This window comes from Seriola dumerili, unplaced genomic scaffold, assembly GCF_002260705.1.
Source record: "Seriola dumerili isolate Sdu_G_001 unplaced genomic scaffold, Sdu_1.0 BDQW01000088.1, whole genome shotgun sequence".
Classification (NCBI taxonomy): domain Eukaryota; kingdom Metazoa; phylum Chordata; class Actinopteri; order Carangiformes; family Carangidae; genus Seriola; species Seriola dumerili.
Window position 1 is genome coordinate 12,358,595 of NW_019174343.1, and position 23,533 is coordinate 12,382,127.

A 23,533-nucleotide genomic window follows, 5' to 3' on the forward strand; every position below is an offset into this window, starting at 1 on the left:
AACAAGTAATGTGCATTTTTCGCCCAGATGGAGCCACGTCTGTCGGCTCAGATGAAGGCGGTGTCGGCAGAGTATTTGGGCCCCATCCTGGATCCTTCATCAGGCAGTAAACAGCAGCACATCACCAAATCTCTTGCCTCGCTGACTGACATCCAGGAGGATGGCCTGAGTCTGGTGACAGGGAGTCTGGGGCTCAGCCTGGCCTTACGGGACACTTACCACAGGGACCGGGCATCCCGCACCATCAGCCTGCCTGTCAGGGGACACACCTTGTAAGTCATGAAGATTTGAACTCTAGCGGTAAAAAATAATGATTAATTAGATGACCATACTGCTAAGTGTTACCAGGAAGGGGGGGTTATCTGGAGGCTTGGCTCTTGTATTTTAGCAATGTTGAATTATGACAACACCTCGCAAGTGGATTACTGCAGTAATGATTACTGCAGTGTTGTGAGGGTGGAGCGCTCTCTGCAGAGGTTCCCATCCTTTTTTACCTACGTCCACAGCCCTATCAGACGAGCGCAAGACCCCTTCATCGACACTACAACCATTATAGCATTGCTTTAAGCCGATTATTTCAACCATTTATCCACCACTCTTAGATAACAGTTTATTCATTACATTTAGCTATACCACGATCCATTTATTGTTTACTTTTAGCTAACTATCATCCATTATCCATCATGTTTAGCAAAATAAAATTTAGCCAACTATCAAAAATGTACTTATTACTTTTAGCTAACTTACTATTGCAAATGCTTATTGATTACATTTATACAACTATTGGAACAAGGTATTCATTACTTTTAGCTAACAAGCAAACTACTTTTCAGCACTTTAGCAGCATGTAGTGTTCAATTATTACAGTTAACTCAAAACATGGCAATATATATATATTTTTTTTTATAAAATCATCATTTCTATTTTGTCAAATTAGTTGAGCCACTGAACAAATCTTTCAAAGTACCCCCTGGCAACTGCTAATGTACCCCCTTGGTTACTGGTGCCCTTGGCTGGGAATCACAGCTCTGCTGTGTGGGACAGGAGGGTGAGAGAACCTCATCTCAAATCCCTGTGTTGCCAAATATTTGTTTTGCTTAAGTGCAGGAAAATGTGCTGCTAAACATGAAACATGTTAATGCCATAAACAGAATTGCATAACCATAAGTAAACACCCTGTGGCATGTGACGAATATATCATCTAGAAAGAAGAACATCTTATATTTCCTGATAACAGAGACAAAATTCTTAAAGACTTCTATTTCCAACTGCACATTTCCAAGCTAACAACCTCTGGAAACCTGCCAGAGGCCTGACATTTTTTGGGTTATAAAACTGCTTTGGGGAGAAGTCATTGAAAATTTGCATCAGTCCTTAGGGATGGAAAGCCTGGTTGTGTGCGATTTGATATTTAAAGAACTGAGTCTGTCAGCTGCTTTAGTCTGCTAGAAATGCCATCAAATTGCAGAAATCCCTCGTTTCTTATAGATTCCCAACAGTTTACATAGATGTGTATCATCCTTCTGTGCTTATCACCTGTGCACTCCCTCGAAAGTCTGCTTAGTTTGCTTGTGTGTGTGTTTGTGTGTGTGTGTCAGTCCCAGGCAGTCTCGGGGTTATGACACTTCCCCTATAACAAGGAGGAAATCTTACGACCGTGCTTACAGGTACATGCTCAAATTCAAGCTATTTTGTAGACAAACTGATGAATTGTCTGACTATGTAATGTAATTTCCTTCCAGTTTTTTTCTAACTCTCTCCTTCTTAACTCCTCTTGTCCTTCCTCGTCTCTAACCTCCCACACCCTCCCGCCCCTTATCAGGCCCACTGACGGCTATACTCCCCCCTCTTCTCCTCCTCTGAGGACTAGGAACGACCGCAATGTCTTCTCAAGGCTCACCAGCAACCAAACCCAAGGTTCTGCTCTGGACAAGTGAGTGTCCTGTTCCTGCAGAGACGTACATTCACACACACTGCTTTTGTCCTTTTGTCCACACATACTCATCTGATCAATTCAGTTACTCTTTGAACCATTCCTTTCTTTTCTTTTGTCCTCTTCCATTGTTTAAGGTCTTAACTGGTCCTATCGATAGGCTGAAGTTCAGGCCTTTTGAGAGGAAAGTGCTTTTGTCTGTGGTGTAGATGAGCCTCTAAAAAAATGTGCTATTCCATCTGTTTATCTTCAGATGAATCCCACCCTTACACAAAAAAAGACTCTTCTTCTGGCAATAGTGTACATCCTGGAGGGACAAATTCATTCAAACATTCACAGAATCCAGGTGTTAAATGCTCTCAAGAGGCATCGAAGATCTGATCATCCAAACCACAACCACAGGCTACTCAGAGCTGCATTTAGCAACACCATCAACAAGGTGTAATTGCGCTGTGTTTCCAATCCATACATAGGAGTTTCCAGGAAAACAAATGCAAATCAGGAGAGAGGCAGCTCAAATAGTCAGAGTCGAATACTATTTAATGTAATGCAATAAAAAAACAGGCCTACAACAAATCTCATAATGTTGAGGTTTTGCTGACAGTGTGTCTGAGAAAACTCTCATTCATATTTAGGGGACTGTAGTTAGTTATGATGTTGTGTCTAATTGGCCTGTTTCCAATATTGTTCTTTCATCCTGTTTACATATAGAAATGTAAAAGAATGTTATAAACACCTCTTAAAATGTATATGTTTAGTCCTGCCACATCAGACGGAGACGCAATGTGGACATGAGATGCGTGTTAATGCCGGCTGCGAAGGTGCTGAGTCTGGAATGAGGAACCAGCCTTTTACTTCCCTGCTCACAATCAATTCCAGCTTTCCGCTCTGACAAATGTCAGCGGTTAATTTCAGTCAGCGGTTGGCTCTGCTGTAAAGTTGTTTGTTTTGTAATCTTTATTAATCCGCAACATTTCTCAGCTTTATTGACCCCTAATTGTTAGCGAGGATACTGCGTGAAATGAGTTTGGGTGTCGCGTTTGTGTATGTGTGCGCGCTGCATATGCGAGTATTTGTATGTGTTGTGTATGTTCTAGTCTGTGTGTCCTCATTATCTGGAGTAAGAGTAGGTAAATGAGTTGGCTCTTGTCATCTTTCCATGCAGCCGTTGTCATTGGTAGCCATTTTATATTGACTCATGGTGACAGTGTGGGGTATTTATTATGTTTAGGGTCTTTTTATGAGGTTTCCACAGGGCAAGCTTTTGTAGGCTGTAGAAGGATGAAACTGTAAGAGGTTTTTTTTTTTTTTTCTTTTCATGTCTTTGCATTGTTGCAGGGTATTAGCATAATTTTGACATTTGCACTTTTGTTTTAAGTGAGGTGTGTGTGGTGTAAATGTTTTATTTACTGAAGTGATCACTGGATACGGCGGTTTTTACCCAAGAGGCATCATTTAAACCACAGTTTGAATTCTTTTGGTTTCATGTCCTAACAATACTGAAAGTGGCCCAACTCTGCCACTTAATCCATCATCACAAGCATAAATTCACAGCCAAATGGAGCTAATTTATTAAAAAAACGAATCATCTGTATGAATTCTGACTAATTGGGTGTCAAATGAGAAGCTGTCTGCTATGCAAAGAAAGAAGATAGCATTGTTCACAAGTACATCTTTGCAAGTCCACAAAACCTATTAAAATGCAATAAGACATTTTTGTGATTGTGACTGTGGATGCTTTCTGCTTCCACTTTTTTTGACTGATTCATATTTGAGCAGATTGGCTGCCTATGAGAATGGGATCGAGCATTTGACACGGATTTGAAAGACACACGAGAACGAGGAATATGAATTTTAAACAAAGTTTCCTTGTCTTCTGTCGGATGAAGAGGCTTTGAATCCCAGATCCCGTTTTTAATCTTCTCCATTACATTTGCATCCTCCAGAACCAATGAATTTTAAAAGGATTTTGTCTTGAGAGTCGGATATCAATATGCTAATGGCCACCATGGCCGGCAGTAAATACCAAGGAATTTCTATCACCTTTTAACACCATTGTTCCCTCCAGACACATCCACAACCATTTTTTTTTTATTATTCCATGCTCAGAGTGTAAAGCACGTGCTCTCGTGGTGACAAACCCGAGGCTATAAAATATTTACAAGATAATAACACTTTTATTGCACTGTTACACACATACCAGCTTTCCCCTTTGAGCTAGTGTGGAGGTGTGGGTGTAGTCTGGATTTTTTCCCTCAACAGCTTTGAGTGGACTCACCTGTGAGTTTGATTGATATCTTATCTCCCAGTCGACTGGATTTTCCCTTCTGTTAACCCTGTTTGCAATCCCTTATGCCTTTTTCTTTACTCATACCCTGATTATGGCTGGAAAGAGTAGATGTAGGAGGGGGCGCTGACATCACAGGAGTCATACATGGAGGGTAGAAGTGTAGAAATTGTAATGTTCGGTTCTTTGACCTCTGTGTATCACTGTCCTGGCTTCAGTGCTTCCTCCTTGACTACTTCCCTTTTTCTTTCAGTAACTTTTTCTGCTTTTCCAAAATTAATTGTTTGACATTTTGGGCAATGCGCTCATTTGTTTTCTTGCTGAGAGTTTGCTTGATGAGAAAAATGATATCACTGTCATGTCTGTACGGTGAATATGAAGCTACCGATATTTACCTTGGTAAACCGCTAGTCTGGCTCTGTCCATAGGTAACAAAGTCTGCCTGTCAGCACCTCTGAAGCTCACTAACACTTTTTATTTAGTGCATTTAATTCATACAAAATCTAAGTGTGAAAAAAGACATGTTGTGGTTTTAGTTCATTAAAAACACCTTTTTGTACGAGTGCTGGTAGGCAGACTTGTTAGCTTTGGACAAAACCATTTTAGCTGTTTCCCCCTGTTTCCATTCTTTGTACTGAGCTAAGCTAACCGGCTGTCATTTTATATTGAACAAACAGACATGAGAGCGGTATCAATCTTCTCATCTTAATCTTGGCAAGAAAGCAAATAAGCATATTTCTCAAAATGTCTATTTCGGTTTTTCTCTAAACATGTTACCTTTAATGTCAGCCCTAACACCGCTAGTCCAAGTCTACTAAACCAGCCGTTGCTTGGTGTGGGTGTACCTATAGTAAACATGCTTTACCAAGGAAAACATCTGCAGACACTGGTCTAAGAATACAGCTTGTTCAGTGATTCCCTTTAAGAAGAAGCCCATTTCATGGCAAACTGCCTGATAATCACTCAACGAGCTTTATTGTTGACTGAGCTTTCCTGCCAGTTTGCTCACTGCTTTATATCTAAGACCCTTCCTCTAGTCACTCCTTCCTTTAACCCTTTGCTGCCAGTAACCCTTCTGTCTTCCCTTACTGTGTTTAACCCTTTCCTCTTCCCGCCCCTCCCCTCCCTCTCCTTGCTCCTCTTCTGCCTCCAGGTCGGATGACAGCGACTCCTCGCTCTCCGAGGTGCTCAGGTAGAGGAACTGTGTCTGTCACTCTCTGTTTTCCCATTTGCCTGTTAACTCACCTGGTGTCATCTCGTCTCCACCGGTGTTCTCCACCACCTCCTCCTCTTTTATCTCCCTCAGCGGGTGGGGTCATTGTGGTGCATGTTTTAACCACATGCGACTTTCTTGACCCGTTGGCTTTTTCCACTTGTGCAGTGTTGTGTTTCTCTGTGGTATTTTGCTCGCACAGAAGACCTGAATGAACCTCATCACTTTTCTATAGGCTGTATAAAAACAAACGTGAAAAGGTGCAAATTAGGGCTGAACAATTCATCGAAATATTATCAAAATGCCATATGGCCGAGTGCAATTTCCAAATCACAGGAGCTGTAGTTAACATACATAACATAACTGATGCGTTGTGATGCTACAGAGATGATGAATCGTATTCTCTCAACATAAAGGAACACGCTTGTTTGGTACAGATCCCAGCAAAAATCACATCATCATCATTTTTACATTTTTTTTTACAGTGAAAGTAAAATGCAAAAATTACCTTTCCCGCTATAATTGTGACTAATATCACAATATCTGCCAAAACAATCACAATATGATTTTTTTTTTGCATATTATTCAGTCATAGTGCAAATGTTATCTGAACAAAACATCTCATGACTGAAGTACCCAGCTGATAATGTGATTAATCATCTGAAAGGAAAGCATAGTCTGTCACTCCCTTAATATGTGTTAACTACAGTTTCTGTAAAGTCTGTAATATAATGCTTAGAAATGCATAGGAGGTAAAGGAATAGCTTGAATATTTGGAAAATATGCTTATTTGCTTTCTTGCTAAGAGTTAGATGAGAAGATTGATCCTCCTCATATCTGTAAGGTAAATGCAAAGCTACCACCTGTAGCCAGTTAGTTCCAGTTTCTTCTGGCTGTAACTTCATATTTAGCACATAGACATAAAAATGGTGTCCATCTTCTCATCTAACTGTCAGTAATAAAGAGAATGAGCTCATAAATGTCAAATAGAAGACAATCATATAGTTAATGATAAAAAAGAAAAAACAACAGAATGTTCTCCTCTTCACTCTGAACAGTCCTTTCTGTTTCTGTGTCTTTATCACACACACGCACAAATAGATGCACCTCTCACCGAGGCCCTTCTGTCTGTTTTTCTGTGCACTGCAGAGAGCACACACTGATCTCCCTCCATGTTTTCATTAATCCGCTGGTCTCTTGGTGCTCGGCCCTGCAACATCCATTAGCAGCTCTTACATAGTGCATAACACAGCACACTATGATATCTTCCACAGACGCTGATAGAAAGGGAACAGTTTCTGCCATTTGGAGCTGGACACTGCTTTAAGAAATAGAGCGGTGCATTAAGGAATATTTTACAGGAGAAACTCCAGTAAAAGAAAGTACTCAAAATACTGCAAAAATAATGGCAGGTAAGGAAAGTAATCTGTATGATTTTTAAACAACAGCTGTAATAGTTAAGTGTTTCTAATTTTATAGTTAAATCTAAATAATCAATTTAACATCAGGGCAACAATAAGATTAACTGAATTTCCATTATAACCAGTGAGAATAGAGCTCAAGACCTCAAACAACAGGATTGGATTGACAGCCTTAAGAGTAATAAGGTTCATTCAGATGAAACGGCACCACAAATTCTCCTTCTCCTGTTTTCTCAAATTTTCCTTCAACTCTCTTCTCCATTTATTAGTTATTTATCAGTCTTTTCAAAGTGGAACTGGACAAAACAGAGAGTGGGACAGATTGTATGGGTTGCTGTGTTCACTCCCCACACCTTCCATCACAGTCAGGTTTCGCAGCTCTGCAGAAGCTGATAATCTGACTATGCTGTCGACTTGTTATATCTCTGCACTTACTCACATGTACCACAACCCCCTGGGTCCCAAAAGGCAATTGGCTGTGGAGGTGCTGAACTGAGAGTCAGCTCCCACCTGACTGGCGGAGAATGGATGCTGCATGTGGTGACGGTGACGTCTCAGGATGCTGTGCTGTAGTTTATTTTTGAGTTGCAGGCTGCTTTGGAGTTGGTCTACCAGGCTGTGGCCATTGTTAATAATTGTTTTGAGCTTATTCTGTGCAAGTCGGTTTTACTTTTGTTTTTTTGATTTCGTTTTTTTTTCGTGAGACTTGGCAGACATGCATGAAATCTTTTTTTCACTGGCTGGTGAATGACGGTTTTTGATTTTGGTTGGCATTTTCTGCACTATAAAAAAGATACACAGAAAGTATGGTTTGGTGTTTCATTTTTATCTGACGTGTGTGTGTGTGTGTGTGTGTGTGTGTGTTTGTGTGTGTGTGTATGTGTGTGTGTGTTTTTACGCTGGGACATCAGTGTATGTGCGGGCACAGGAGAGGAGCTTGTCGCCATGTTTGACGAGTTTCAAGCACACCCTTCTCTATTTTGCTCACTCTGTGCAGAAACAAATCTGTCCCAATTTTTGTGTATAACCACACATTCTCTTTTCCCTCCGCACATCCTCTGGCTCTCCCTCACTGTTTAGCGCTCGACCTCACTCTCTCACACACACACACACACACACATACACACACACATGCACACTAACCACCAGTCGTGTTATTAGGAAGCCCACCAGGGACCAATTTTCCCACATTCCTCCCTCTTCTTCTCACCCTCTGTCTGCTCTGTCTCACTCTGCTGACTGCTCTCCGGGCACTCTGGGACTTTGGCCTGTCAGTGGGACATAGATTGGGAGTGTTGGTGGGGGGCAGAGGTTCAGCGAGAGAGATTGAGTGCACATAATATTGGAGAAGGTGTGTGTGTGTGTGTGTGTGTGTGTGTGTGTGTGTGTGTGTGTGTGAGTGAGACAGAGAGAGAGGGGAAAGAAACGGAAAGACAACTTGAATAGAAAACTAGCTCTTACTGTTGTAGTGCCTTAATTGGGCTGTTTCACAACAAAAAGAGAGGGGGGTTGGGGGGTGGAGGCAGGCCAGAGAGATGGGCTTTAATCAACAGGAAGTTGTGTGTGTGTATGTGTGTGTGTGTTTAGAGGAGTACATCATCTGTATGTATGCAGCGAGGTTTGTGTAGGTTTGCATTGCCTCTGTTTAATGAAAAGAATTGATTTGTGTTTCTGTGTGCATGTTTGTGATCAGCCTGTGTCTTACAGCACATACATCTGTAGCTATGTGGAAAGAAATCATACTCAGTGATTTATGATAACAAGGGTGTGACTCTGCACGTGTGTGTGTGCGTGTGTGTGATCTTTAGGGGTGTGATCAATCCCATTGGGGGTGTGAAGGGGGGTCGGACGGCGCCCCTGCAGTGTGTTTCTGTAGCAGAGGGCCATTCGAAGCCGGTCCTGTGTGTGGATGCTACAGATGAACTGCTATTCACTGGATCTAAAGGTACATATCACTCAATGTGTTATCAGCTCCTCCATTAAGGTGTTTCACATAAGCCTGAAATGGCAGCGTGCAGCTGTACTTCCAATGTATTTATACTGTATGTTAGGCATTGCATGTGCTTTTTAAAGCTTTTTCAAAAGCTCTTATTCACTTTGAAGCTACTGACTGGGAAGTCTGCCATGCTTAAACAAATATGTAACAGCCACAAATTGCTGTCTTTTTGTTTGTTTATGAATTAAACAAATACAACAGAGATACAACATGCTAATTAGTAAACATGGGAGCTGCTGATAGACGTATTTTTAGCTGCTACCTAGCTGTTTCCCCCTCCTTCCAGTGTTTATGCTAAGCTAACTTAGCATAAATTATTTATAATTAACTTAACTCCTGTCTCCAGCTCCATACTTCACCTGCATATACATACACACATGTACATGTGTTGATGTTCTCATCCCGCTCCCGGAAAGAAAGCAAATAAGAGCATTTCCCAAAATGTTGAACTAATATAAATTAAGAAGTGAATCGTTTTTATAGAAGTAGTAAAAATGTGATAACTCACAATGTAGCTTAACAGCTATGTGGGTTTGCAAAGCGGCATTCTAATGTCATGGCAATCCATCGAAGAGTTGCTGAGATACTTCACATCATCAGATAGGCAGATAAGAACAGCCACTCAAAACATGCATCTGTTGTGCAGAGTAAGCCTATTTGAACGTCCCCTCTTCTGCTCCTCCTCCTCCAGACCGCACCTGTAAGATGTGGAACCTGGTAACAGGTCAGGAGATTGCAACTCTCAAAGGCCACCCCAACAACGTGGTGTCAGTCAAATACTGTCCGTCCTCCTGTCTGGTCTTCTCTGTCTCCACCTCCTACATCAAGGTGTGGGACATTCGTGACTCCGCCAAGTGTGTCCGCACGCTCACGTAAGTTTCCTCCCTGCACCCGGCAAGATGGAACAATTTGAAGCTGTTTGAAGCTGCATCAGTTTCAAGTTGCAGAAAAGTGACAAATTAAATGAGCGAAAATTTGTCTCTTTATTTGTCCTATTTCTTTCTCCCTCTCCTCCTTTTACTTGCCTCGTATCCGTCCCTCTCTCTGACATTGTTTGGCTTGTCTTTACCGTCCACAGTTCATCGGGGCAGGTGGTTTCGGGTGATGCGTGTGCCGGCACCACCACCCGCACAATAACTTTTGCACAGGGCGAGTGCCAGATCAACCAGATAGCCCTCAACCCGTCAGGATCTGTGCTTTACGCTGCGGCTGGTAACACTGTTCGCATGTGGGACCTCAACAGGTACACTTCATTCATTACTACTAGTCACAGATTTATTTATTCATTGAGCTACTCATCCAATTACTGATTAAAGTACTTAGTTAGTCGTTCATGTATTTATTAATCCATTTATTCACTGACTTATATGTTGAGTCATCCTCCTCCTCCTTACAGCCACCTCTAAATTCTGTTGCACTTGGATGTGTGTGTTTTATATTCATTTGTCAGATATTAATCAAACAGAAAGCTGATTAACATGTGACAGAAGAGATTAAAAAGGCTGTCAAGAGAAAGTGCAGGCACCCAGTACTGGTGATATGAAGCGTGTACATGAGCATGTTTGCTAAAAGGAACCCATTTCTACCATCCCGTGGCACTGCCGTCTTCTCCTCAGTTTTTATGCTTCCTTCTACGGGGGAATGATAAACAGATTGGACCAGACAGTTTACGCTGAGGGGCTCAGACCCATTTAATGATGCATAAGAACCCTCCAGAAATGAAAAATGAATGTATTAAACATTTCTTCAGTATCATCTTTGCCTATGGCATTGCTGTGTCTCAGCAGTTTTGCTTCACTCGCGAGACAGGAAGTGATTGCATTTCATTCGGTGAAACAGAAACCTTGAAAATCTTGTAAGCAATGAATTTCACAGACCTTTGCTTCTCCACCTTTGGTGTGTGTGTGTGTGTGTGTGTGTGTGTTTGTGTGTGTGTTGGTGTTCATGTGTGTGTAGGATGCAAGCGATGGGAAAGCTGACAGGCCACATTGGCTCCGTCATGTGTCTGACAGTGGGACAGTCTCTGCTGGGCAAAGACCAAGTAATCACTGGATCCAAAGACCATTACGTCAAGGTACCAAACACACTTGTATCAACAAGTATCATCCACCACAGCGGTCAGAGAAGCAGACAGGTTTTTCATAATCTCCTTTTTTTTCCCTGCCTTATGCTCAGGTGTTTGACGTGGCAGAGGGAACTTTGGGTAACGTAGGCCCAGCTCATAACTTTGAGCCTCCACATTACGATGGCATCGAGTGTTTGGCTGTGCAGGGAGACGTGCTCTTCAGTGGGTCGAGGGACAACGGGATCAAGAAATGGGATCTGGAGCAGCAGGAACTCACTCAGGTGTGTGTGTGTATTAAGATTTTTGTTTATAGAAGAATGAAGAGCTTTTTCTTGCAGAATGAAGACATACTAACACACAAGTACTGTTTAAAACTATGGCTACATGCCCCTGTATGTTTCCTACGCAGTGTGTGAGGTCAGATGGGTTGAATTAAGCAGGAAGGAGAATGATGTTACATTCATGCGTATGTGGAGCTCATATATCAAAGTTAAAAACGTGCTTCCCTCACTGCGCTTCAGTGTTGCTCCTGACATTATGTGGCGTCAGCCTGCAGGTAGAAACATGCGGAGACCATCGTTCTCTGAGGCTATTAATTTATGATCTCATGACCCTTATCATCCAGTGAGCAAAGCCAGTGTTTCCATTCATGTGTATGCAGTGCAGATGGAGTGCCAGCACAGTATAAAAGAAAAAGGAAGAAACAAACAGGCTTTAGTAGATAATTGCAGTGAGATCCTTCCTGTCAGTGATGATGCTGAATTTTGGTCTGTGTCATTGCATCTATAGTCGACTATTGTTGATTAATTGATTGGCGGAAAATTAATTAACATCAATTTTGTTGCCACAATGTCAAGAATTCTGCCATCATCTTTCCTCAGTAGCTCGGTCCCTACCTAACTACATCCATGAAAAATAGTAACAGAAAAATAACTACAAAAACCAACTTACAGAAATAATAAATCTCAAACTCATATTTCTTCAACTGCCACCAGCTTAGATGAACAAGTGAAATAAAATGGCATTTCAGTCTGATTGACTAATAATTAGTTAAATCTTTATTGTGGCCATTTAGATGATCTTGAAAATTCCCTCCAAAGAAGCAAGAATCATTCAAATAACACACAAGCCAGAGCAGTGTACTAACATTTTCCTCAATGTTTGCTCAATCTGGACAAGTCTTTTAAGACAAGATGAGGTGTTGCAACCTTTTTTTTTTTCCTATAGTCACATCTACTCTGTCCATAGGGGTGAAGACTGTATGTTACTTGTTATCCAACGCTGGCTCAGCTGTGACAGTAAAAAGCTGTGCTGCCAGCAGAGAGTTGAATTGCTGGACAGCTTCTTGCCACTGGAGTGCTCCCTTCATGTCTTCCTTTTACCCAGAGTGTTCGCTCTGTGGAGAGAGTCAACAGAGTGTCCTCATGTGTAATGTGGCAGGGAAGCACTGTGTCAACATCAGAGTGTTAGAGCCCACACGCATCATAGCCACAGGTACCAGAGAGGAAATAAATTCTGTGTGTGTGTGTGTGTGTGTGTGTCTTTGTATGCTAGCGCTGACTTCGTCGAAGTCTCTTGTGTATCCTCTGTTGCCTGCATATGTTAATAATGCATAATAATGCACGTTGTGGGTGGATGGGGCTTACTCATTTGCATGAACAGTAATATGCATATTAAGCAGCACTTTCTCAGGTTGTTTTGTATAAATTCTATTTAGCCTTTGTTCATCTGAACAGACAAAACAAGAACACAAGACATTATTATTTTTACTCAAAGGCTGAATTAAATCAACAGAGTCTGTGCTGTGGTCTGTGGCATATGACCTTAACCTCATTTGTGAAGCAGCCAACACAATCCATTTTACAGCCCCTCTAACTCAGAAGTCTCTGTCTAATTATGTAATAGGATCAAATTGTGGCTTGGGGTATAATAGAATATATTACTGTAGACTCTGAAACTGCCTCCTCCAGGATTGCTGCTGCAAGCTGTTCCGCTCTGACCCCTCTGTTAAAATGCATACGCTATAGTGTGTTGCTTGGGGGAATATGTGAAGCAATTTGTTCATAATTACTAGACACTGTAGTTTAGTGATTCCCAGTTGCTTGATAAATATTTTCATGTACCTTCCAAAAGTTTATGTGCGTGTTTTACTGGTTAGTCGGCGTGCTTATGCAACTGTTGCGGCAGTGCTGTGTTTCTGTCAGTGTAGTGTTAGCAGGGCATTAACACGTTTTTTACCCACTGGTGTAAAGTTGTTACAGATAGTGAGGTAGTTGTAATATATGTGAAAACTTTCTCTTTATTTTTCCAATTGCTATTCCTCATCCACAGCTCCTATTCCACTCTCAGCCAGCAGCAGATGGGTATCTCTCTTTGAACTGCCTCTCCCCGTCCTTCCCCTGTTTTTACCCGCCGCGACAGTGTGTGGCTGCTGTTGTTTTCAACTTGTGAGTCTGTGTGTGAGTCATCATGGCAAAATGTAGTCCTGGAGACACCTGCTATTGCAGGAACTACCACTGAGGCAGTTTTGAGTACATTGGCAGGAGTTTATATGTCATATGTGGAAAGATTCTTGTGAGCTTGATAACTTTACAACTGTGCAAAATGCTGGGGTACAGTTGAGATCAAAATGAAGGCAGAAATTGAAGATGGATGTGGTCCCACCCATGAGCACTGGGTCAGAACGTCAATATGTTGATGGGCGTTGTGGCTGGTGTGATCCCATTGCAGGACGGTCCCTAGTTTTCTTCTTTGCGCATTCTCTGGACAATAGATTCCACCTTTAAAAGACAGATGTCTGCTGACCTCAGTAATCAGGTTGCAAATATGGAGGAATCTCAAGATATACTCTATAGTATGTACATAACATATTTAATACACAAACAAATAGTGAGTTGACAGTGAAATCATTCATCCTCACTGGGCAAAAGGATAGTGGTCACATGTCACAAGACTAGATCACTGTATGTCAATGTAAATTGAGTGAATTTACCTTTTTAATGAGCATTGAAATGAAATTTGAAGACAATCATCAGGGAAGATGTTGTTCAGTTTTCGGGTCTGTTACCTTACGAGGCTAACAGTCACATTATGGAAATGCAGATAATGTTTTATTCTTTTGAAAGCTTAGAAAAAGTAATTAACTGCATCTAATCCTACACAGAAATTAACAATATTGAACATGATCACTGATCTGCCAGAAACAGTATCTAAGAGACCTGTTGAGATCGAATGATAGAAACATTGTGTCGTGAATGAGATGAATCCACAGGGTCATTCTGTCCGCTGTCCGCAGTGTAATTAAACATTGTCTCTGTCCATGTGTGCCAACAGTTTACCTTCTCTGTTTCTAAATGGATAATACAAGCAGGAGAACGTGTCATTTCAAATAGTTGTTTTTATGTTGCATTGTGAATTACTGAGTCATGCTGTCTTTTAAATACACACCTTTGTTGATACAAAGCAATGTGATACCTGCACTAGATTATATGGCACAGAGTAAATTATAGGCTTTTCTACAATGTCACTCACATTATTTAAATTGTACTTTGCTTGGACTTTTGTACAGTAAGAATCACTACACAGAAAAGGACTTGGAGCTTTGTTTCAAGAAGAAATTGCCCTGAATTGTCCAGAAAGCTTTTGGGTCAGAAAGCTAAAGAGGGGGGTGGCACGTTGATGTACTTTTTAGCCTCACCGCAACAAAGTTCTAGGTTCAAACCCAGGCCTGGGGCCTGTCTGTGTGGCATTTGCGTGTTCTCCCTTTGCCTGTGTGGGTTCTCTCTGGGAACTCCGGCTTCCTCCAACAATCCAAAAACATGTACGTTAGGTTACTTGGCTATTCTAAAATGCCCATAGGTGTGAATGTGAGCTTGGGTAGTTGTTTGTCTCTATATGTCACCCCCGGGATAGACTGGCGAGGTGCACCCCACCCTCACCCATTGTCAGCTGGGTTTGGCTCCCACCCACTCACTACCCCATTAGGATAAGCAGTGTAGCCTAATGGATGGATGGATGGAAGCTAGAGAGGAAAAACATATGCTTTTACATAAGCTTGTGGATCCTTTGTTTGGAAGCAAACATGTCTAAAATAATAAAGATACATATTCTATAACTGTCTGCTTCTACAAACTACAGAAAGTGATCAGACAAAATCACTACAGTGTTGAAAACATGTACAGATAACACATTAGTATGTGTGATACCTAATGGAAAGGAACTTTATTTGCAGTGTTATGTTGATTAAAAGCCAATCTCAAAATGCAACATTTTGCAAGGTAATAACAGTTAATGACAGAAGCAAATAAAACACAACAGGAGAAAGTAGATGACTGTAATAAAATGATCTACATGTGCATGTGTTCCTGTGTTCAGAGCTTAATTAATATGCAGTAAGAACCAAAACAAAAACAGCAAAACCCAAAGTGTATGTGTAATAGAAGTTTGATGAATTCAAATAGCTTTTTGGATGTTTGCTGTGTATTTTAAGACACTGATAGTATTTCGGCTGGTTATGTTTAACATCTCGCCTCTGCAGTGGTGCTTCATCGCAGACATTCACGTTGTTCTTCATTTTCTATTTCATTCAGTGAAGAAATGGTACAGAAAAATGAAAAAATAAAAAGCATGATGTGTGTTTAGAAGCTATCTGTAAGATGTTTTTGTCAGTGTGTTACAGTTTGTTGCCCTCTGCAGAGGTGTGGTTCTAAAGTGAGTTAAAGATGAGCAGCATGTGCAATTAAACCCCTAAAAAAAATAACAGAAAATGGTGCTGTTTGAGTTTAAGAGGTCCAGGGGTGTTTGGATCTCTGCAGATTTTTTTATGATGGTAAAATAAAATAAGCTGTTACATAACATTTATGTGTACCCACACTTCATTTGGAGATTAAATATGAAACTAGTCTTGAATCAACTCTCATACTTACAGCGTGTACACTGTAGTTGCTCTGTAATTTGAAATGAAGACAATTGTATCACTTCTGACACCTGCAGCTCTCATTTGTTATTTCTCTCCTGTTGCTTCTGTAATAGAGGCTCATGTCAGTGTGATTATCTTAGTAAACATAAGACAGATGATACCACTCTCAGTTCATGAATTATGTTTGAATTCTCTGTAAAACACTCACAGACACACAGACACACACACACACAAACTACCGGTAGGTTAATTGCAGTGCTGAATCTAAATACAGTATTAGTGAGTCTCTAGCCATACCTGCACTTACATGTATCAGTTGCCTTGAAGAAATATGCTGTTTTACTGTTGATAATTTATATCCATAAAAAAAAAAGAAACACTGAACATTTCTGTTTTTCTGCTCCTATTTTGATAACACAATAACCCGGAGGACTTGCACATACACAAGTGCACTAAAACCAGTGGATTATTATTTTATGTAAGAACAAAATATGTAGTATCTTTCTCTCTCTGACTCTTGATGTCTCCGTGCCTTCACTCCACAGCAAATCCCTAACGCCCACAAGGACTGGGTGTGTGCTCTGGCGTACGTCCCGGGCCGACCCATGCTGCTGAGCGCCTGTCGGGGCGGCATGCTGAAGGTGTGGAACGTAGATAATTTCACCCCCATAGGAGAGGTCAGGGGTCATGACAGCCCCATTAACGCCATATGTACCAACTCAAGACAGATCTTCACCGCGTCCAGGTAAAAAATAAAAATAAGAAAAGTTCCACTATTGTATTATTCCACCACCATTAATCTTAAAATGTGTCCTTTCACAATACTGTGATGTAGAAGTGTCCATCAAATTTACGTTATCCCACCATTGATGTAATGGAGGGATTAATGGGGAAAAGACGCAGCTCTTTGGAAGATTATTACCTATTTTGCAAGTAAAAGAGACCTTAATTATTAATTACAACAAATTAGTGTTATGCTAGTATGAGCTGTTTGAAGTACTACCAACTTTAAGACGAGGCACACACAAGCATTTAAAAATAAGACCAAAAATTAATCAATCCTACTAATAAGTATTGCCTGTGTAGCCAAACCCTCATGTGGTAGTTTATTCCCCTGTGCCATAGAGCTCCACTGTTGTCCAGAGACTATTAAAAACACCAGTAAACCTCGGCTTGGCACTGGCTGACATTTTCTACCATTACAATGGACATGGGCACCATAGTTTATTTTAAGTCAAACCCAAGCACTGTCTAGAACACTAAATGTGTATTAATACGCTGCTGAAAATAGTCCCCCAGAAATGCACTATTTACTCCTGTTTGAATAATTTTTTCTAAGTTACTTAAAAAACAAAACAGAATTTATGATTGATTTTTAACGACTCATATCTCGAGGCTGAATGGGTGTTGGAAAGTACCGAGAGACGGACATTCATAATGGGTTTTGTACAATTTGCTGACAATAACACAAATATAGAGTCAGCCTCATCAGAAGGGTGACTGGTAGGATTTTGAGGTTGAGAACCCAGAAGAAACCGGTACAGAGAGTCTGGTGTTTACCACATATAAAATTCTATATTATGATTCATGCTTGCTTCATCTCATGCATTAATCTGCAGGTGTGTGTCAGCCTTGTGTAACTCAGAGAGGGTCATTGTGTCTTTCGCTGAGCTCCTAGCTGCATCAGACTGAGCTGAGTTAATGCTTGTGTCTGTTTGTTTGTGTCTGTCTGAGTGGGACATACTGCCGTCTCTTTAGTCTGTCTGTGTCCATTTTTCTCTCTTCTCAATTAACCAGCGGGCTTTCACTGAAGTTGATTATCTTTCTACGCCCTCTTCCTTCTGTCCTCTCTTCTTCCCACTCTCTTTTTTCTCTCTTTTCTTTCATCTTAATCATCACTTGCTGTTTTCCTGTGCTTCTATCACCTTTTCTATGGATAAATATTTCCTCACGTTTGGTCTCTTAAACTGCCTTCGTCGTCGTCCTCCTCCTGCTCTTCACCCTCCATCCTCCTACTCCCCCCTCCCCCTTCCTGATGTCGACCCCAGTGACTGTAGGGTGAAGTTGTGGAGCTATGTGCCAGGCTTGACCCCGTGTCTTCCTCGTCGGGTCCTGGCCATCAAGGGCCGGGCCACCAGCCTCCCGTGATTGCCTCTTCTCCGCTCACCAAACCTCCCCTCCTCTGGTACTCTCTTAAACGAATTTCCACCTTCTTTACTTTTCCCTTTCTTTTGTATTTCTTTACCTGGGTGGTACCTACGCTTTTCTGTTTGCCCCTGTTCTGTTTCTGTCCTATTTTTCAGTTTTACTCCAATTCTTCTATCATTCTTTTCTGGTGTTCTTTTTTTATGACTTCTATTCTTCTACTTTCATCACAGTTACGGATTAATTTGCAGACAACTGCCTCCGCTTAGACAAACAGCTTCTCATTGACTGAACAAATGACTCCTAGTTCTGCTCAGAATAACTTGTGTGTGTACAGATCTAATTTGTCTGCTGCTCCTATTGCTCTACTTAAAATAACATGGTTTATTTTCTTTCTTGCTCAGAGTTAGATGAGAAAATCCATACCACTTTCCCATTTGTCCGTTCAATATAAGGCTACAGCCAGTGGGCAGTTAGCTTAGCTTTAAGCAAGGAAATAAGAGGAAACAGCTATCTTGTACATAAAACTGCAACTCATTGTTTTTACACCAATTCTTTGTAGGTATTAATTAAAAGGAAATAATAACTTAATTAGTGAGGTGATACTGTTTTTTTTCTGTTACCTTTGGTCACTCTGTTTTCTGTCTTTATGCTAAGCTAGCTGCCTGCTGTCTGTAGCTTCATATTTATCCCACAGACATAAGAGTGGTAACAATGCTCTTGTCTAACTCTGGGCAAGAAAGCCAATAAGCATAATTTTCAAAATGTCAAGCTATTTTAAAAGAAAAAAAACACCTTCAGCATTATTTTCAGATGAAATCCACTCAATTGACATTTAACATCTTCTAACACCCACCAAAGTGCAAAGCTAACTTCTTAAGCTAGTGTTAATGAAAAAAAGTGATGTAGTGCCTAACTGATCAGTCCATGGTGTTATGACTAAGCTCTGTGGGAATCTGCAAGAAAGTGAAAATTAAATTTCCTGGTCAGTAGGGAGAAGACTTGTGGGCAGGTTGATTAGATTTACTTGTTGCAGAATTGCGAATCATACTGCAATTTTCTAAAAGGTTGGAGAGGTTTTTTTTTTTTCTTTTCCTGACACTGTGGAGAAGGGTCTTTATTGTAGTGTGTGTGGGCATGTGTGTGTGTGCGTTTGTGTGTGTGAAGTGTACTTTGAAGTCATTGTCTTTGTCTTGCTTCTGATGCACAATGGGTTGTTTTGAAAGGGAAGACTGCCTGATTGATGTTCTCTTATTTTCTCCCTTTGTTGTGTTGTTGTGTTCTCCTTGCTTTCCTTTGCCCTCCGCCCACACACCCCCACCCATATCTCTCTCTCTCCCTCTCCCTGCCTCCCTCTCTAGTGACAAGACAGTGAAGATCTGGCTGTCAAAGGTATGGAGGAAGAGGTGACAATTGAAAATGGCTGTGGTTCCTCTGTAAACCACCTTGCTATAACTTCAGCCACTGATCTGAGACCTGCTCACTTTCAGTAATGGTATGCAACACCGTTTCCAAGGCAATCAATGTGTTTTTTTGTTTTTTTTTGTCACAATGCGAAGTGATAAAGCTGAGGTGGAATATTTTTTTCAAATGCAAAAGGACTTTTTTCCGCTGAGATTTTTTTTTACTGCCAATCTGAAAGTGCCATTCAGGTGTGATGCTACATGGACAAGATAAACCACATCTTCCCAGCCATGGATACACCAGGCAGAACAACACTTCTGCTGACATGAAACCTACCACGGTCTGGTATAAAAAAGAAAAGAAAAAAAAGTGTCCTTCTGTTCTATCAACGAGGTTTCAGAAACCTTGTGGAACAGTGAGAGATGAATTCGCTCAGAGACGTGTGTATTCATATATCTATTGTCTGAAAGTGGAGACACGGTCCAAATATAAATCACAGAGCGACGCTACCTAACAAATGGAACTTCTGTTCTTCATTCAAGACTGTTTGTGCTCATTAGTGTTGTGGTTGCTCTGATTCTGAACACACCGGACGGTGTGTGTGTTGGGATGATCAGTAGACTGTTGCTGATCTTGGGTTAGACATCACTGGAAAATGACACAAAACACCATCACTTTATACAGTATATCACTGAAACTGAACTGTATTCAACAAGTAGTGTTTTGTTTTATTATGATTTTTATTAATTTATTATTTTCCCTACCTCAGTTGTTTTAGACTTTGGCGTGAGGGAACATTTTTACGGGTCTCCATGCACAAACACCTGGTGCTTGACATTTGGAAGTCTTCATTTAATGCCTGGCCCTTCATCTCTGTGTGGATGTGTCCTCTGTGGCCCTCTGGCTATCAGCCTGTCTAGCTGCTGACCTTGCAAACAGCAAAGCACATGTCCAGTAGCACAAGTAAAGGTAGCATGGGCCCCCGGAGGATCTGACCACAGGATCTGTATTATCTGCTCTGCAAAGTGCTAACTCCAGCGAAATAACAGAAAAGAGACACCACTGCAGATGCACATGACACCAACAGTAGATGACAACAGTACGCACAGCTCAGACATTTGTGAGTTTGGTACTCCATTGAGGCTAAAGCACCAGATCATTATCGTAACGAACCTACATTATATGGCCCACACCTGCCATTTATCCTCCACGCAAGTGGTAAACGGAGCTCCACCAGTTTACCCCTGGTTGCGGATTAGTGACAGTGTCAGACTGACCAGCCTTACTGAAGAGACCACTTCCTTCCCAGCTACTGAACTTCTCCAGAAAGCCAATTTAATTAGAGGTCTTGCAGCTCTACCGGCTGCTTTTCAGGCAAGATTACTTGGGTGAAAGTAGGTCATAACTGAGAGGGATTTCTTATTAAAATCCCAGTTTTCTTCCACCCACTATTTGCTGCTACATTTAAAGACAGGAAGAAACTTCCTGTACCCGTGCACTGATGTACAAATCTGTTTATGTGGCAGATTATGTGTGTGGGCATATGCACAAACTGTGGACACACACAAACACAATATTTCACGGGATGTTGCGGTTATCCGTCTTGCCTGATGGTTCTTGGCATCCCTCACTATGTTGATTTTGTGTCTTTTTAATGAAATGAATTCAGCACTGCAGCACTCCACTGACACACACATATGCACATACATACAGACTTTTAGACCCAACTGTACATACACTCACCTACAGGCAACAGTAAGAACGCAGGTCTTCAAAGTCAGTTCAGTTATCTTTTTGTTTTGTCTGATGCTTCTGAATATGAATTCACATCACATTCAGTGTGTGAACTTGGGCTTTTTCTGTATCACTCCAACATGACAAACAGCATTTTATAAGCCTCTTGTCATACAGATGTCTTACCACTGTGTAAAAACCCACCTCATGTCTGTTAGTATCACAATATCACAGTTAAGTTTTGTTCAGCTGTGAAATCTCACTCCCTCTGTAGACAAGAAGAACACTTTGGTGCACTTTTCCTTATAACAGACCCAGAAACATGTGTAGTGTTTAATTAAACACAGCTTGGATCATAAAACATCAGTCATACTGTGGGTGCTGAAGTTAATACTTACAATATACTGCAAATTCTCCTCCAATAAGTGAGTATGCACTGCTGATGTTTAATGTATCCAACATGAGTTTGAAGCTGCTTACACTTTCCAAAAGCAATGATGTGGGTTTTGGTTTTATATTGGGGAGGTGGGGATATGAATGCAAATGTGCGGATGGGGGTGATTTGCTCAAGTGTTCTTGGTTTTAATATTTTGCTACGCTTAGAAACTCAGGTAAAGGTTGAAGGATAAGATTAGTCATACCTTCGTCATTACTTGACCCTGTGAAGTAGGTAGCTCTTAGAATCGACCAAATGCCTTGTTTGAGACATTTTTTACTTTGAGAAAAATGGTACTATCAGTGGTGTACCACCCCTTTTTTTGTAAAATACTCATTTTCATGTTTTGCTTTTGCATTTGATTCCCTTTACTTATTATACATGTGCTGTGCTTTTCTGTACAAAATGTACACATTTTAAATTACTATCTTCCCAATCTGGCCAAAGCTGAAAGTCTTGCAACTCTGAGAAGATGTGCAATGATTTTAGACCGTGACTACTTGTCTATAAAATATGTATAAAATATGCTATCTGTATAGTAGTTTGCCTGGACTGAGTGGTACAAAATGTGGTCAGTAGGGAAATTAACCTGCATAACATAATGGGTTGTATACTTGGACCTCAAGTCAGACTCCACTGGGCCCTTCACTTTACACTCTGTATTTATCTGTGCCAATTAGCCCAACTGACCCTATTCACCAACTTGGTGGTGTGTTTCACGTGATAACAATGCTAACGCAGCCTTTATCTCTCTTTTTTTCCCTCTCATCCAGACTCTTACTTATTGCTAGAGAAAATCTTGTAGTGCTGTAGCTTTAGGCACTCTCTTATGTGCCCCATGCCTGTATATTTGCTGAAGGATGCATGATGTTAGTGGTGCTCATCGGTTGATTGGACACCTCAAAACATGGCAGTTCAGTGGGCAATACATTCCTCCTTGTATTGTCAGTCTTATTGTTTAACACCTGAGTGGATTAACTGTCAAAATCTCAGAAGGATCAGGCCGTTTGTTGGTATTCTGAGGCGTTGACACTCGGATGTATTATGCATAAAATGTGTCATAAGAATGTAGAGTGTTTCACAAAAGCTGCTTCCCTGGAAGATTTATTACAGCCAAAGGGGAAGCCCTGTTATTTTCCGGCCTTGGATCAGCCCCACCCAAAGTTACCCCAAGCTCTGAGGCTTTGATTTCAGCCGATGTCAGCACCACTTCATGACTCGATTAAGTGTAAATAGGTGTTTTTAATATTGCAGAGCGGATGCAGTTGAGGTTAACTGACTTCTTTCTCATCAGCTGGCCTCAGTGTGATCTCTGCAAGTGAGAATTTGCAAGCACTTTGGGTAATGAACATTGCTGTGAATACTTCGATATGTATTAAGCCTTTTAGACTTAGTTTACAAGGACTGAATTCATGAGTCCCAAACAAGGATGAAACCACTGAAATTGTACTGAAAAGAACACATCTGTTTAGATCTACAGTAGGTTTAGAAATCAGTGATATTAATGTTTGTGCTGATACAATAGGCTATGTAAGATAACAGTCGAGATGTAGACAGTTCCCAGTTTGTCCCTGCCTTTAAAATTCCCTTTTTTTATAGTAAATGTTATATGACAATGAGAATTTTCACTTTGACCAAGCAGCATGCAAAACCTTTGTGGATGCTCAGGAGAGAACTCCATCCTTATTTCCCTGGCTGTCTGCTGGCATTCAGGCATTTTTCTTGATATTACTGACAACAAACAGGCTTTATTATTCTATGAATGATGTAATCAGAGACACAGGATGATGAGATCTAACCTTAATTTATTTCCCCTGCATCAGGCAACTGGGGAAAGATCATACCTGATTAAATATCATTTCAGAAAGGGATTGAGCATGTAGTGAGTGTTGTTTGATCAATACTCCTCTCCGATCCCAAATGGGTACAGCCAGCTGGTGGCAGTTTTCTGTAGCCAAGTATGACGGGGGAAAAAAAATCT

The 23,533-nt window shown here is 41.0% G+C and overlaps 1 protein-coding gene across 3 annotated transcripts in view; it reads left to right on the plus strand.

Moving 5' to 3' along the window:
- Positions 1-19,564, plus strand: part of kif21b (kinesin family member 21B) — a 57,526-nt gene extending 37,962 nt beyond the window's left edge. For 2 of the 3 annotated variants that reach the window (XM_022744970.1, XM_022744971.1), the window contains exons 24-33: positions 28-272; positions 1,599-1,667; positions 1,823-1,933; positions 8,663-8,799; positions 9,542-9,722; positions 9,929-10,093; positions 10,807-10,924; positions 11,026-11,196; positions 16,379-16,578; positions 19,340-19,564. In XM_022744970.1, coding sequence (XP_022600691.1) covers positions 28-272; positions 1,599-1,667; positions 1,823-1,933; positions 8,663-8,799; positions 9,542-9,722; positions 9,929-10,093; positions 10,807-10,924; positions 11,026-11,196; positions 16,379-16,578; positions 19,340-19,388 — 1,446 coding nt within the window. In that variant the 3' untranslated portion in view covers positions 19,389-19,564. Of the gene's footprint in view, positions 1-27; positions 273-1,598; positions 1,668-1,822; positions 1,934-5,373; positions 5,413-8,662; positions 8,800-9,541; positions 9,723-9,928; positions 10,094-10,806; positions 10,925-11,025; positions 11,197-16,378; positions 16,579-19,339 lie in introns of all 3 variants that reach the window. The other variant, XM_022744972.1, reaches the window with a different exon arrangement.
- The last annotated feature ends 3,969 nt before the right edge of the window (positions 19,565-23,533 follow it).